The sequence below is a fragment of the Medicago truncatula genome, chromosome 1 (assembly GCF_003473485.1).
Source record: "Medicago truncatula cultivar Jemalong A17 chromosome 1, MtrunA17r5.0-ANR, whole genome shotgun sequence".
Lineage (NCBI taxonomy): Eukaryota > Viridiplantae > Streptophyta > Magnoliopsida > Fabales > Fabaceae > Medicago > Medicago truncatula.
In genome coordinates, this window is record NC_053042.1 from 28,442,591 (window position 1) to 28,460,605 (window position 18,015).

Here is an 18,015-nt window from a genome sequence, read left to right on the forward strand (position 1 = left end):
GAAAGAATAGCCATGTCATGTGCCTCTACATTAAAACATCTTTTTACATGGATAATTCTAGCAATAGTAAAAGAGTTTAGTAGCTGTTTACAGTCTAGTATAACAGTGTCAATTCCAGCAGTGAAACTCTTTCCTAAGATGCAGTTTACTTAATTCTCAGCATCAGATGCAATTATCAAGCTTGAGATACCTCTTTCTAGAGCAAATTGCACATTGCAGACCCCATCGCACACCTAAAGCTTCTGCTAAGGCTGGCTCTACTGCAATTTCTTCCAATCTGTAGGTTTTAAAAACAACGGCTCCATCATGATTTTTCACAATCAAACCCAACCCAACAAAAATAAAGCTGCTAAATCTTGCAAGATCCATCCCCAACCAGGAAATTCAAATGAGCATGCAACGGTTACTAACATCCTCAACGTCATATTCAACAATATATGACCTATACTTCATTCTCGTTTTGTTGATTTCCTTGTCCAAATCTGAAACAGGGCACTTCACGAAAGGACATGTTTAACATTAAACACCAATATTAGTAACGTACAAAACTCAACATGAAAAGATAGGGATGAATGCAAACAATGATAATATATCTACCGGTCAAGCAGTGGTAAGAAAGTAGGGTTTCAATGTTTCTACCAAAGATGCTCGAGTTGGAAGATTCATATAGGCAGTAACGATATGGTTCATGAGTATCTGGTTTGCATACATATATAGCAACAAAAGATGGGGAAGATAAACGATTGTTTGCATTGGAAACACCCAAAATAATGCTGAGTGGAAATTAAATGTGACTGATTGCATAGGGTATTCCAAAGTGTATGGTTCTGTTTAGAAATACCACATAAAAACAGATAAAGAGGAAAATTAGCATTAATTGTTGGAAAGAAGTTGGAAAAGCGCCACATTAGCCAAGAAGAATTTGAAATTTCATTTTCACTCTCAGCAAGGCAGAATATTAGGATTTTAAATTGCAACATCATATGGAGGGAATTTTTTTAGGGTTGCATCTATTATAGGAAACAAACTTAATTGGGATACCATTCTACATGCCTTGGAAATCGAAAAGAGAGGCTGAGTGGAGAGATTGGTGTTTTCCATACGGCACAACAATAGAAATTAATTAAATGTAGTTCATTGTATCACCAAATTAATAAAAAGGCATGTTAAATATTGCTATGTTTTTTGAATTTCATTTGGTGGAATATTGAAAGAATTAGGGTTAACACTAACAACAATTAATACAACATTTTGAGAGGGAAATTTTTTGGGTTAAGTGATTGCTAACCTAATAACATTAAGGAGTAAGGGATATGCAGGGGTCAGGGTTCGAACCCGTACACTCCACTTCTCAACAATTAAATTGTGTGAGCTCTGGTCACTTGCCTACTTGACAAAAAAAAAAAAAGAACCTCTCAACTTGATCCACATGAGAATCAATCGTGAAACAATGAGAAAAAGAATCTATACCATTCAGTATTTGATTCTATATAACTATTTTATGATATCTAATCTCACACAAATTAGAGTTATGTAATTTGACTTATTAGAAATCAATTTAATAGATCAAAGAAAACATAAACATTGAGGAGAGTTATGACAATGAATATGGATTCAATGAGTATCCTTTCATAGGTATGGACAGTATGATACTCGTCCCTACCCTGTTGGATAAATATAACACATGTGCTCGTCCCGTACCTGCGTTGGTACCATTATACGGGTAACCGTAAGTATTGAGGTATTCATGGGTACCCATAAAATTTTGAATTTATTTATTTTTTAGTAGAAAGAATAACTTTTTTTTAATTCCCAAAAAACTTCAACTTTTAAACTTTCCTACATAATTCATTCAAATTTCATAAATCATAAATAATTCATACAAAATCCATGATTCTTACATCGTGCGTTTCAATTTACGAAGGAACAAAATACATGACATAAAAGAAAAGTAACTAAGACACATATAAAGAAATGACTGAACAACACACAAAAATTAAATCAATTCTCACAAAGAAGTTAGAAACAAATTGAAATACTCATGTATTCATCTAAAACTAGAAAGCTCTCAAATCTAAAATAAAAATCAAATAATCATGCTAAGAAGAAGAAGAAGAAAACCGAGAATGAGAAGAAGAAAACCTGGTTGTACAAAAAGGGAAGAGGAAGATAAAGTTGTCGTACAGTAAATGAAGCTAGGGTTTTTTGAGATCTCAAACTCATTTGTGTGTGTATTAGTAATTTACTTAATTTATTATCGGATATGGGTACCCGGGGACACGAGCATCATCAAATCCGTGTCCATATCCATAAAATAAAGAAAAATTCCCGTTTATTATACCCGTAGATATCCATTTACCTACGTGCCCCATGTTTGTGTTGGATTTTACATGCGGGTACCCACATGCACGGGTATTTTTGTCACTCCTAACAGTGAAGGATTTGAGGAAGGGAATCATCGTGATGGTGATAATGATAATTATTATGTTCGATGTTATTCAAGCATGTGACGCATCTCAATATCAAGATATTGAACCAAAGTGACATGAGTGTGAGATGATATGTCGCACAAAATGTATCTTTAGAAGAAGTATACAATGTGTTATTGATCGTAGAAAATTGCTCTTTTCCCATCAAGTTTTGCTCACTCCCATACAAACTGACGAAAATACTCCCAACGCGATTTAACTTACACAGATGTTAAATGCAATGTGACTTATGTCACGCTGAAATGCAGTGTTAGTTAACTCACGCTGATTACAGGTAAATGTGAGTTAACTAACGATGGACCTGTGTGCAGAATATCATAAGCATCTTTTTCTCTAATTTCCTTCCTTCATTCATACATACATCAATTCCTCTCAAAAATACATGTTTTCATCATTCATTCAATCATTCATAATTTAAATACGGGAAATAAACGAAAATTAACCAAAATGTCATAAAAACGCAGATGTGCAAATCTAAATATATTACATCTATATCAGTTGAAGTGTCAAAAAAAACATCTAAATATACACATATGTTAGAAAAACATTACAAAAACCTACTCATGTGGACCATGGCTCATAGTCCTCCTCCGCGGAACCAGCTCCTCCTACAACATGAGATACTCCGACCGAATGCCCTCCACAATGGCGGAAACAAGAGGATTCGCAAACACATCAAGAACCTCCATAACATTGTCCACTCAGCGCCTGATGTTATCGAAGATCTGGAGTGGGTCGTGAACCTGTCTACCCCAGTGGCAGAGGTACCACAGGGGCCAAGGGAGGTCGTGGTCCCCCCACATTTTCCAATTTTTTTTCCTACTAGTAATATACCATGATTTTATATGATGTTTCAATAAGGTCAGCAATGTGGCCCCCCATCACTATGAGTCTATGAGTGTTATGGTATATTATATGTCTAGTGGATCTTTGTCTTTTATGGAAGAAAAAAAATGCTTTTTAACTTATAAAAAAAAAGTCTTTTAACTATGTAACTTGTAAGCCATTCAACTCCGGATGTAGTTTTTTTTTAAATATGTAGTGCATTTGAGAATTTATTTTTGTCTTTACTAAAGTATACCTTTTAGACTTGCTCCCCAAGATGTTTAAATCCTGGCTCCGTCCCTGGTCTGGCCTACTGCTGCTAAATAATAACCTCCTCATAAGGAGGGACATGAGTTGTGTCCTAAGCAACGGGCGCAGACGCACTCATAATAGGATGGAATACACGGTATAACCATTTGATTTACCCCCTCGCATACTTCCACAATTTGTCCTCACCCTCTCCACCTAGCTAAGGACCTAGACAATAAAATCCCGAAATACGATAACCTAAAGCCACCCAACACCATGGTAAGGTGTGAGTCGGCTACTAACTACTTCTATCTAAAAATCTAAAATTATTGGCAATTGTATACTTTAAAATTTGGGTAGTGCTAACTTGTAGGTTACAAAGACTAACCACCTCATATTCAAAATTTATATAAGATTTTCGGGTTTGAAATTTGAATAATTTAGACTAACAATATTTGAAAATTATAAAACTGAATGAATGTGTATTTAATGCATGCTTGTATTTTCAAACTTCAACAAGCATTGGAAGGACATCATTAGATGCATGACAACAATGGCAAGAGGTTTCATAAACATCCCTCACCACCAGTTGTGCAACATAGGCAGAATAGAGTGCAAGGTAACATCTCAGTTTGAGAGAAACCAAGTGAGACCTGGTCGAAATGCAATGTGGATGCCGCGTTCTATAACCGTAACCAAGTTAGATCTTTTGTGTGTTGTGTTAGAGACTCCCGTGGATAATTTATTCGGGCTCAAACGAATTGGCAGCAGGCAAATACGACAGTTTTGGAGGGTTACTCGATGCCATTCACTTTGCTGATGGGACCGAGTTCTTTTCGAGTCTGACTCTTCTACTCTAGTGCAAGATCTATCTGCTTCGGGTCATAGTGATTCAGAATTCTACGCTATTATTTCTAGTATTATTTATCTGTTATCTTTACATTCTAACTTTGAGGTGAAGTTCGTTAGGAAACAAGCGAACATGATTGCTCATACTTTTGCTAGGACAACATGTTCTTCGGCTAGTCACCATATTTTTTTTTTTTTATCCTTCTTGTATTAAACATTAGTTGATTAATGATAATAGTTAACTTTCGTAAAAAAAAATGCATGCTTGTAGGAAAGGGTCCATCAAAATTCAAAATGTGATACATGACATGTTTAAGATGTATAATATCATGGTGAATTAATCTGTGACAATACTTTTTTTTATGAAGGACGTAATATGTAGTTATGTTCATACCTTTCAAAATGAATGTAGTTATATATATATGCCCTTTTTAACATTATATTTGAATTCTTATAAGCAAAAACATTTTGTTGGAATTATTTAAAAGTTAACACTGTTAATTACCTAAAAAAAAAAATTCTTAGAAGTTATATGCATACCCTTTTATAAATTACAATCTTTGTGTTTCTTTAAATAAACTTATTTAAAAATAAAAAAAAAAATATATACATATCCTTTTATATATATATATATATGTAGTTAATACTTTTTTTTATGAAGGACGTAATATGTAGTTATGTTCATACCTTTCAAAATGAATGTAGTTATGTATATGCCCTTTTTGACATTATATTTGAATTCTTATAAGCAAAAATATTTTGTTGGAATTATTTAAAAGTTAACACTGTTAATTACCTAAAGTTTTTTTTCTTAGAAGTTATATGCATAACCTCTTATAAATTATAACCTTTGTGTTTCTTTAAATAAACTTATTTAAAAAAAAAAAATATATATATATATATATATATACACACACACATATCATTTTATAACCCTTTGTGTTTGCCTTTATGATGTAATTAACAACCAAATTATAATGCCTTAATATGTTTTCATATTTGAATTTGATTGATTTATATGAATTAGTATTATCATAACCAAATACATTAGTAATTTCACACAAATAAATTCTACTTCTAAAATGCAGCAATTTAAATCGATTTAAATATACAGGGGGGGGGGGGGTTAGCGTAAACAAGTGTGATAAACCATTTTTTTATTATTGATGATTCAAGATCCAAACACCATATTTGAACACAAAGTTAAAACCCTAAAAGATTCTTCAATTTACATCACTATTATTTTTCTTAATGATGACATTTGGGCTCAAAAGCAAACGGCCCAACAGAGAAGAGTTTTACATAAACACCCTTAGACATTGATCGTTTTACAAGCTTAAGAAGAGCCCCAATAACACCACCATGAAGATTTGAAGGTTTTAGTACTTTAGGTGCACTATCCAAAACAACGTTGCAATGGCGAGTTGAATAACCTGTAATGTTCTTTGGACCTCCAATATAAAAGTAACCTTTCTTATTCGTCTTGGCTTTAAGGACCAACTTGTATTTGGTGTTGTTGCATTGGAGCTTAACAATGGCACCTTCAATTTTCAAAACAACATAACAATGTCATTGTCATAACTCTGATCAATCAATACATAACGATTTGGACATACACAAACAAAAAAGTAGAAAATAAAATAATTAAATAAAATGTGTTTTTGAAATAATTAAATAAGGTGCATTTTGTAGGCAAAATTAATAACGTGTTATTATGTTTGTGTGTGAGTATAATAGTTATTTTACAACCTTGTCATATCAATGGTATTACTATAGAAGTATTCTTCTACAACCTTGTCATATCAGTGAAAATAAACACAAAAATAATGTATATACAGACACGATATATTAAATTTATGATTGTAATAATAAATTTATATCTATATGCATTGTACATAAAATGTTAGGCCAAAAGAAGGTGTGAAAAAAAATACAATAAATACATAATATATTACTTATATATTTTGATTCTTCATGCAAGAATGCAGTCAATGCTTGACGGGACAAAAAATATTAGAAAAACAAAAATAAAAATTTAAAAATACTTTTTAAAATAAAGAGACAAATAAAATAAAATGGAGTTTCAACATATAAAGTTAAGAAACAAACCAGGAAGTGGTGTAGCTCCCTTTAGGGTGTCAACACCAGTATGGTTGCATGATTTGACATAAACAACTCCTTCAACAGCTATCAAGTTTCTCGAAACATGTGTGTGAGTAGGAGCATGAGCCGGAGGATGGTGGTGGGTTGGGGATTTTGCAGAATGAGGAGGAAGTAAAGGTTTGTGAACCGGAGGCTTAATAGGAGCATGGGCAGGAGAATGATGATGATAATGGGTGGGGGGTTTTGCAGGGTGACGAGGATGTAAAGGAGTGTGAACATGGGAAGGGGCAGGGGATGGTGAGTGATGTTGGTGGCGGTGATGGGTTGGAGGTTTGGCAGGGTGAGGAGGATGTAAAGGAGTGTGAACCGGAGACTTAATAGGGGAATGAGCAGGAGAGTGTTGTTGATGATGATGAGTTGGGGGTTTTGCTGGGTGACGAGGATGTAAAGGAGGGTGAACATGGGAAGGCGTAGGGGATGGTGAGTGATGTTGATGTTGGTGGTGGTGATGGGTCGGGGGTTTAGCAGGGTGAGGAGGATGTAAAGGAGTGTGAACATGAGAAGGTGCATGGGATGGTGAGTGGTTGTGGTGAGGTGGGCTAGCTAATGGTTTATGAACAGGTGACTTAGTTGGGGAATGATGTGGAGTTGCTGGTTTGTGATGAAGAGTTTCTAGCTTTTCAGCAAATGCTATGAAAGAGGTTATTTGGAGAAAGAGAAAAAACAATAAGAGAGTTTTCGCCATTTTTTTGTGTTAAGAGAAGGTAACCTTGAAAGAGAGGGAGATGAGTGATGTTGATGTGTTGAGAGAGTGTGAGAGTTGATCTATTTATAGGAGTTAATGTCTAATATCATTGTGGTTTTTCTTTATGTGTGATAAACATTGTTTCTTTAATTATGTTTTTTAGTTAATGACCAAATTCATTGAACTTTATTTGAATTTAAGGGGAAAAATAACTTGTTTCTCTTTATTCATGCTTGTTAGTGCAAGACATAAGGAGAAATTTGGGAAGGGTTCAAGGGAATACTGAAGTGTAGTAAACTAGTTTTGAGTACCGGGGAGAGTATACGTTTTTTATTTTTTAAAGGAAGCGTATACATATGGTATGGTATATATTTACACTCTAATAAAATCGATACCTTTTTATAAAAATATAATAAATTCGATGCTTTTTTGTAAAAAGTATAATTATTGTATTCTGTTTATTGACATGTTTCATAAAGGTGCAAATTCTGAAGGACATCTTTGCAATTCTCAAAATTATTTCTTTCTCTGTCTTTATTTTGTCCATGTGATGCCTCCATTAAATACAATTAATTCTGAAGATTATGACACTTGAATTATGATATTAAAAAGTTTGCAATCAGATTAATATTGCATTATATTAATGGCTTACATATCAAATGTTTCTTCTTTTTTCTTTCAAAAAAAAAAATGTTTCTTCTTTTTGACGAGTGCATAACTAGCTATGCACATTACAGAGGTTTAGTAAGGATTTGTTTGCTTTCCGAAAGTATTTAGCTTTAAAATATTTGTTTATTTTAAACTAGCTTGGAAACCCGTGCCAAGCACGGGCTAGAATTTCGTGATATTTAAAATATTAATTAAAGATTTGATATCATTTTCATTTGTCTGGTTGTTCTCTGTGCAATGGGTCAATCCATGCCAGTGTTGGCTCCCTTGTAAGGCCCAACAATAGTATCATAGCTTAGATCGACTTTGTGGAGAAGCAGAATTGGTTTATGGTGGTAAATCTCATATGCAGAGAGTCTCGTACTTGAGGGAGAAATGTTAATGTGTCAAGTGCGAGTTAAAGTCACATTGGATGTAAGAGTAGATGTTGAGTAACATATAAGTGTTATGATCCATATACCTAATTTCATAAGGTTTAGGGTGAAGATGTGTTGTTAAACTCACGTGTATTGTTCTCTTTGTTTAATGTGATTATCAAACTCGATGCAGAATCTCCCGAAAGTCGCAAATAAATTGTCTTTTAAATTTTTGATGTCGTTTGTTTGCATTTTTTATCTTAAAATTTAGTTTTTAAATGTCATTGTTTTTCATCTGAATTTTTTTCATTCAACCTCTATTAATTTAAATTCATCAACTTTTGGACTTTGGCGACAAGTGGCAATGGAAAATTGCAGATGTGTTATGCTGAGTTCACAAAATACATGTTTATTAGACATTTAAAATTATGTGGCATTTCTTAATTGACTCAATTTTTTTAGTAAAATAATTACCCAAAAATCTCAAACTCCTTTAACAAACTCGTAAAATCACCGATAACTCACACTACTCTCTATACTCTCATGAACATAACGCACAATAATTATTTTTTCCCTATCTTCTCTCATGTTCAAATTCCTTTTTCAAATCCGTTACTTTTCCTTCTGATTTCCTTTTTGTCTTCACGTAAAAGAAAGGAATATAAAACTCTCTTCATGAAACAGTCACCAGCCAACCTTCTGGAACATGGTGTTCCTCCGCTTGACCTTATTTTACTATGTCACGTGATTACGAACACGAATAGTTGCCCATTTGGTTAAGAAATATTAGTGTGTGTCTAGTGTGAGTCAAAGTTCTATGTTAGGATGAGATATATGGTAAACTTTAAACAACATATAAGTGAGATGACATATATATCTGATGCCTTAAGGTTTAGGATAAAGATTTGATATCAGTCATACATGTGTGGTTTTTCTTAGTCTAATATGGTGATCAAACTTAGACTATGATCCCTCGAAGGTTCCAAAATTAGGATGAAGTGTTATGTCAGCTTTTGGATGTCATTTGTTTAATTTTTCTTTATCATAAATTTTAGTTGTTGGATGTCACTCTCTTACATTTTTTTTTTTGTTCAACTTTCATTATTTCAAATTCCTTGACTTTTGTCTTTGGTGGAATCTGAAATGGAAAAAAGATGTATTATGTTGAGTTGACAAAATATATACTTAGTAGAAATTTGAAAATGAAGTGTATTTTTTAATTGAGTCTAATTTTTTGGTAAATAAACCCCAAAATCTCCAAATTCTTCAACAAACCTACAAATTACCAGTAACTCATTTTATTTCCTATACTCTCATGGTTAAAATACACACTCCTTATTTTTTTTCCTTACCATTTCTTTCATGTCAAAATTTCTTTTTAAAATGCACCCGCCTTTTTTTTTTATCATGTTATGCATCAATCTGACCTTATATGACCATGTCACCATCATACAGATGTAGAGTCGTCGCACATTTCAGAGAGAGATATTAATGTCTCTTATGTAATTAAAGCTTCACATTAGATAAAAAAGTAGATGATGAGAAAAATATAAGTGAAATGACCCATATACCTAATGCCTTTAGATTTTGAATAAAAATATGGTGTGAATCTCACTTTTATGGTTGATTTTACCCTACTGTGATTATACAACCCAGTTTAGACTCCCCCGGAAGTCTAAACATTATGATGGGTGGTTTTGTTAGTTTTGAATATCTTTTATTTATTTTTTAAATTTTAGTTTTTGGATGTCATTCGTTTTGATGCTATTTTTTTATTCAACATCTATTATTTTAAATTACTTAACTTTTGATCTTTGGTGGGATCTGACAATAGAAAATTATAGATTTGTTATGCTGAATTGACAAAATACATGTCCATTACACATTTTAAGTTAATATGTAGTGTCGATCTCTCTTGTGTGATTGCTCTTAACCTAATATGATGATTCAACTTAGTGTAGACATCCTCTGTGGTCCCAACAATATAAAGAATAATTTTATTAATGTTTGAATGTCATTTGTTTTTTTTCTTATAATGAAATTTAGTTTTTGGATCTCATTCTCTTTCATGCTCTTTTTTTATTCAATCTTTATTATTTGAAAATGTGTTATGCTAAGTTGACAAAATACATGTTTATTATACATTTAAAATGATGTGATATTTTTATAATTAAGTCTAAATTTTGGTAATGTAGTTACCCAAAAACTCAAATCCTTCAACAAACTCATATAATTACCGACAATCCAGCATATTTCATTTACTCTCATGGTCAAAACACATTACATATATTTTCCCTTATCGTTTCTCTCATGTTCAAATTCCTTTTTCATATTCATTCTTTTTCTTCTATTTTCATTTCTCTCTTCCCATGAAAGAAATGAACTTAAATCTTCATTCATGAAACTACTTAAACTAACCTAATTAACATGTTGTGACTCTACTTAAAAAAAAATGTTTCTTCTTTTTGACGAGTGCATAACTAGCTATGCACATTACAGAGGTTTAGTAAGGATTTGTTTGCTTTCCGAAAGTATTTAGCTTTAAAATATTTGTTTATTTTAAATTCCTAACAAGGAAATCGAAAACTTATTTTTACAAACGGAAATTGAAGACTTGTGTTGTAACAACTACAACTAGTGTTGTAACCAAAAAAAAAAACTACAACTAGTGTATTAACATGTAAACAAAAAAAAGCAGTGTATTAACCCGTGATATGTACTATTTTTTTGTCTCTAAAATATTTTAAAATAAGTTTAAATGGTGATATTCCGTTAGCAATGTCTTATGCAAGACTTTTTGAGTTATCGGAAAATAAACTAGCTACGGTGTTGGAGATGTTTGCTTTAGATTGGGGAGGTGGGTGGTGAGCAGTGGCGGAGCCAGAAAAAAATGTCAGGGTGGGCCACTAAAATTAACTATTGAAAAATTGTTTAAAGTCTCGCTAATTAGAACTATAATTGAATTATTTAAATTTTTCGGGTGTGCCACTACACCAATTTGCGGGAATTTGGATCAACCGAAACCTAAAACCGACATAAAATTGTATAAAATTTCACAAAATAGACCTATAATTGAATTATTTAAATTTTCGAGTGGGCCACTACACCACTTTGCAGGAATTTGGATCAACCAAAGCATAAAACCGACACAAAATTGCATAAAATCTCGCAAAATAGACTTATAATCGTTGATTTTTTAATTTTTCGGGGTGGGCCACCCAGCCCATGAAGGGCTCCGCCACTGGTGGTGAGGCGTGGAAGTGGAGGAGGAGGTTATTTGTGTGGGGGGAGGTTTTGGTGGGGGAGTGCGTGGAACGGTTGTCTGTTGTTGTTTTGCAGGTTGGCACGGCTGATAGGTGGGTGTGGAAACTTCATCCTTCCAACAAATACATAGTGTAATCTGCGTATTCTTACTTAATAGCGATTGACGATAACGTTACTGAGGAATTTCATCATTTTTGTGTCATAAAGTGGTTCCGTTAAAAGTTAATATTTTTGTCTGGCGTCTCTTTCTGAACAGACTTGCTACAAAGGATAATCTTCGAAAGAGAAATGTTCTGATGTTTCACTGGTATCTTGTGCGGCTTCATTTGGGGCTGTAGAGGATAGAGACCATTTGTTTTTTTAAGTGTGATCACTACGATCGTTTGTGCCTTATGATATCCCATTGGCTTGGTATCGATACAATTCTTCATGACGACTTATATACTCATTGAAATTAGTTTTGTGCTCTTGCAGGGTTCTCAAAATATTCAAGGACAACCTTCTCTATTACTATTTGGATTTCGGTCTTATTTGTTATATGATAAAACCGTAACAATAGAATTTTTAAGGGTTAATAGGCTTTTACCCCCTATAATATAGGTCACTTTTGGTTTTGCCTCCTGAAAAAAAATAATTTTGGATCCAGTCCTTGTAAAATTTTTTTGTTTTGAAAAACCCCCCTAGACCAGCTGACTGTGCATTTTTGCTGATGTGGCATGCTGCGTCACCTTTTTTGGATGACGTGGCGCGATGACTGTATAATTTTTTTATATATATTTTTTTATGGGGTACACGTGACATTAATGATTTTTTTAAAAAAAAAAACGAAAAAATATTATAAAAAAATGAAATAAATTCTAGAAAAATAAAAATGATTAAAAAAAACAAAATAATTATGGAAAAATTAATAAAAATCTGGTAAATGAAAAATAATGAAAAAATCTAGAAAATTTAGTAAAACAAATTCTGGAATAATTTAAAAAATCTGGTAAAATGAAAAAAATATTGAAAATTTAATAAAATAAAATCTGGAAAAATTAATATATTTCAAACAATTCATATTTCCATATTATTTTCAATAGTGGAAAAATTTAAAAATTCTGGAAAAATAAAAAAAAAATCATATTTTTTTCAAAATTAGGAAGTTTTATTTTATAAAAAAATAAAAATAAATTTCGATATATTGGAAAGATGGAAAGTATATTCATAATTAAAAAAACATAACATTAGATCATGAAGAATAGAATTTCGATATATATTAATTTTTTTTATAGAATTTCGATTTTTTTATAATTTTAATTTAATTCAGATTTTTTTAATAATTTTTTTGAAAATTTTGATATATATTAATTTTTTTTATTTTTTCAGATTTTTTTTATTAAATTTTCTAGATTTTACTAGAATTTTTAAATTTTACCAGATTTTATTTATTTTTCCATAATTATTTTCGTTTTTTAATCATTTTTATTAATATTTTTATTTTTCCAGAATTTATTTTATTTTTTATAATATTTTTTCGTTTTTTAAAATTTTTTAAGAATTTTTTATTTGAAAAAAAATCATAAATGCCACGTGTACCCTATAAAAAAATAAAAAATAAAAATAATTATACAGTCAGCGCGCCACGTCATCTGAAAAAGGTGATGCAACATGCCACATCAGCAAAAATGCACAGTCAGCTGGTCTAGGGGGTTTTTCCAAAACAAAAAAAATTTACAAGGACCGAATCCAAAAAAATAAAATTTACAGGGGGTAAAGGTCTATTAACCCAATTTTTAATAATCATTTTCATCAGCTCAGAGGACTTCTTGAAAGGGTTAAACTAACAAACATATTGGTGGTTAGAAGCGAATTACATTACGTTCAACTTTGACTATCTCTTTTGAAGGCAAAATCCTTTATGTTGTTTTCAAGCTGCGATGTAATTTCGTTTTTCGTTTCTTTGACTGTTAGTAGCCTGACTGTATTGTACATAAACTTTTAACAGATACTTTTAGCACGCCTTGTACTTGAGGGGCTGTTAGTTTTTTACTTTAATATAATTCGTTTAATTTATTAAAAAAAATGATATATTTATAAGAATAAAAAACTTATTTAATTATTCACTAATTAATCGAATTATATGATTAATTGATCAAACTTCCTTCAAAAAATTATACAAACCTTATTAAAGTTTTATCAAGAAAATGATATACATTAATTGATCAAACTTCCTTCAAAAAATTAATCGATCAAACTATTATGATTAATTGACGTTGACGTAGGAACCTTTTATTTTACAAACCTTATTATCTTTTTCTTGTTTCCATCTATTTCTTCACTTACTAATTTGTTCTAGTGCATCCCTCTCTCATAAAAAATTAACAATAAATAATTTTAACTTCTCTTTTTTTTAAGAAATTTTTTTAACTTTTATTTTTGTTGTCATAATTGGATAAAATTATTTCTCTCTCATCTTATGTTCCTTTCTCTCAAGAAAATAACAACTACTCCCTTCGGTCCTTATTATAAGAAAATTTTCAAAAATTTTTTTGATCCTATTTATAAGAAAATGTCACAAGTTTTAAGATGTAGTTATTACAAAAAAAAACTTTTATATCCTTCATTTAATGTTTGTCTTTTCAATATTAGTGAAATCAACTTCTTTGTAGTGGTTAAAAGCTTGTAATGCTGTATTTAGTTTTGGTACTCATAATTGGTGGTCGAGCCTGCTTTCATGTCTGGGTATTGACTGATTTGATTGTAATTTTGTTTGGACCTTGACATTTCCGTGATTGTTTTGGCACATCTTGTGCGGTAACAATTACGGTGTCCGTGTTAATATATCTCATTTTTGCTTGTTCAAAAAAATATTAGTGAATGTATTTAATCGTTCACAACTTTCTATAGGGATATATTTGTAAAATTATTTAAAAAGTGGTAAAATTAATGATTGTATTAGTTTTTGTGTTTTTTTATTTTTCTTCTTATATATTAAGGACTGGAGGGAGTAATTGATTTTATTTCGTATATCAAATATTATTTTATATTTTATTATTTGAACTAATATTTCTAATTCAAACTCATAAGCTACATTAATGCAATTTTTTATGTTAAAAACAATGTATTTTTTAAACTTATATAAGTAAAAGCAATCTATTTTATATCAAATTTTGAAGATTTGATTTAACTTGTCTATTATCTATAATGGAAAGATAGTCATGCAATTCCAATCTCCCTTTTTTGCTATGTCATCCCAATTTCGTCCTTTTTTTTCCATCTCATTTCAATTTTGTCCCCCGACTCTTATGACCCATTTTTTTCTTTACATATTGATTCCATTTTTTCAGTTATATATTAATTTTTTTCTCATTCACCTTTTAACCGATAGAAACAAACAAAGGGATACACATTTTGACCCTTTTCTAATATGAGAATAAGCACACCTTCTCAGTCTCACACATTATTTCCTTTTAAAAACATTTTCACTTGATTCAAAAAAAAAAAAAAAAAACATTTTCCCTATCCACTATTTGTGATATTGAGCAGCATGATCATTACACAATTATATTTCAATTTGTTCCTTTAACGTAATTTAAACATTGAAGTATATTTTCTATGTTTTCTTTAGTAATGTATATTTTCTATGGTGAGCAGCTTGATAATTACACACACTCATTTTTCAACCACTTCCAAAAATATAACTGATTTATCGACCACAAATATGTTGAATGTGTCTGCAATTACTTTACTACACAAAATGGTAAAGTATGACTTTTTTAAGAGTTTATTCAAAAATTATGAGTACAAATATATAAAAAAATATATCAACACCCACGCATTCAATTTCTCTTTACTCTTTCTTCACAAATCTTAACTGTCATCACTTTTCTTCTTCTTATCTATCGAAAATGGATGATTTTGGATCAATCCTCTAAATTGTTTTCCTTTTTTCACATAGTTTCAATATTAAAATATGTAAATAAGTGGGGCATCCAAGTTATTTTCAACTTAAAAAGTTTGCTTCCGACCATTGCATTAAAAGATATTCATACAACATACCAATCTTTTATAAATTATGACGGCTTAATAGTATCGTAATATAAAATCTAAAAAACTCACATAGTTATCCATTAAAATCAAATGGATAGTTAATGGTTTCTCAGAGTTCTTCGAATCAGTTGATTTTCATAGCCTGACAATTATAGGAAGAAAAAAAAAACACCATTTACTTCTGTTGTCGTTCATTTCAATAAGGAAATTGAAATTTTGGCACATAATAAAGATGTTATACAAGATGTCTCGACAAGTGAGATGTTAAGAATAATGTCAAGACGTTGTGATAACACAGTTAATCTAACAATAGATATGGACAGGAAAATAAAAGAACATAAGTTGTTTGTTGACCCAGTTCGGTGCAACTTAATCTATGGCTGCGGGCTACCAAACCAGGAAGGAAATTCACTAAGTAGTATCAATTCAAAGCATACATAAAAATTCTCGGTCTACAGCTTCTCACTTAATCATAGATATGAGAACCTCCGCTCACTTCCTCTTAATCACAGATCCAATGATCGTCCTTTTAATAGATAACAAGATGGAGACACTCTTCTAATCCTAATAATCAACTCGTGCTTACAAGCTTTGAGTGATTTCTAAGAATTACAACTCAAATACAAAGTCAAGTTCAATGCATCAACATGATACAAGAGTGACTCACAAATAACAAAGAACATACTAAAATCCTAAATGACTCTTTTATGAACGAAGGCTTCAGTGAACAATTAGGTCTTGAGTCTTTCTTTATATAACCTGATGTGAAATGAACTTGATGCACAAATTTGGCTAATCATCAGCTGAATCACGAGATTTCAGCACATGATATTCTGAAGCAAATCGGATGTTTCCTTAAACGTTGCAACAACATTCTTAAGGACTAAGTTAAGTATAAACCGTCTTTCTCTACTTCTAAAAACATGATTCTTGGTCAACTCTTCGTGACTAAAATCTTCAGAGAATATTTAGAAAATCTTCACGCTTAAAATAAATAACCAAGAAGGCGGAATCAAGGCACGCTATGATGTCGTACCAAAATGTTAAGACATCTTGTCTGACATCTTGCTAGAACTATTGTTTTAACAAAATGTAGCCAATGCATGTCTACAAACCCAACAATCTCCCCCTTCGATAAATTTTTGGCTAAAACAACCATTGCATGAATCTTCAAAATACCAATAACTTGCACAAATAGGACAAAAGAGCGAGAGATCATTTGATCATAATAGGATTTTAGCACGAAAGAAGATAACATAAGAACTTTAACATTATTCAAAAAGAAAAATCTTTAAAAATAACGCACAGATGGACATGTTCAGTCATCATCCGACACAACAGAGGCGTATGCTACAAAATAGAATAAAACCCAGTCTCACAGATAAAGTCAGGAGAAATAAACTCCACAGCTCTCATAAGCTTATTTTATATTTAAAACATTGTTAAATATTTGAATTGCACTCGTTGAAGATTTTATATGCTTATATATGCAGAAGAAATTTTTCTCCAACGATATGTGATAGTTGATATGATAAAATTTGGAAAACTCGTGTCTATTTTTAAAATATCAACATCAATGTATTATTTCTCCAAAATAGCGTTAAATATTTACACCGCACTAATTGTAGAATTTATGTGCTTATATCTTCAAAATCAAATTTTATGTATACCGATATGAGAAAGTTGATATGCTTAAATTTTGAAAACTAATGATATTTTTTCAAGGGTAAAACTAATGATTATTTTAAAAATATTAACGTTAATGTAGCTTTCTATTAATTTTTTTATATGCAAATAAGTAAGATTAAGAGTTCTCCTTCAAAAAAAAAAGTAAGATTAAGAGTTTAAAAGAGATGAAAATAAGCTATTTTCCTATACTTTTTTTTTTTTTTTTTTTGAAAGGGAACATATTTCATTAAGAAAAAGCTGGTATACAGCTTAAAGGATTACAACTGACAGAGTTTTGAGGAACATAAACAGGAAATAAGGAGCTAGCAGGAGCTGCCCCAAGCCAAGTACTAGTGCCCACAATTTTTGCCAGAGCAGCTAAGTTATGTGCATCAGAATTCTGCCCTCTACTAATAAACATAATACCAACATCCGACAAACTAGACATTAAGTCTCTACAGTCTTGAGCTACCATATTGATTGATGCAAAACTGGATTTCCCATTGATACAGTTGACTACATTTCCTATACTTATGCATAAAAAAGTAGCATAAACTGTTTTTCCTATATCTATGCTATAATACACTGTTTTTTCTTATTATTATTAATAACAAATTGATCATGAAACCCGCTAAACCGATTATTTTGTTGTGCAATTATATTCAAAAAATAAAGAGAATCGGATAATAAGGAGAAGAAAGAAGAAATAAATTGACTTTTTATTTGCAAAGTATAGGAAATTAGATGTAGAGAAAAGATTGCCTAC

General features: G+C 31.2%; 1 protein-coding gene across 1 annotated transcript; it reads right to left on the reverse strand.

The window, feature by feature from the left end:
• Nucleotides 1-5,660: 5,660 nt before the first annotated feature.
• LOC25483671 (non-classical arabinogalactan protein 30) lies at nucleotides 5,661-7,260 on the reverse strand. Its single transcript, XM_013612372.3, has 2 exons — nucleotides 6,522-7,260; nucleotides 5,661-5,953 (listed from the first exon to the last, which is right to left on the reverse strand). Exons 1-2 carry the CDS (start codon nucleotides 7,258-7,260, stop codon nucleotides 5,661-5,663), a joined length of 1,032 nt encoding a protein of 343 aa, XP_013467826.1.
• Nucleotides 7,261-18,015: the final 10,755 nt, after the last annotated feature.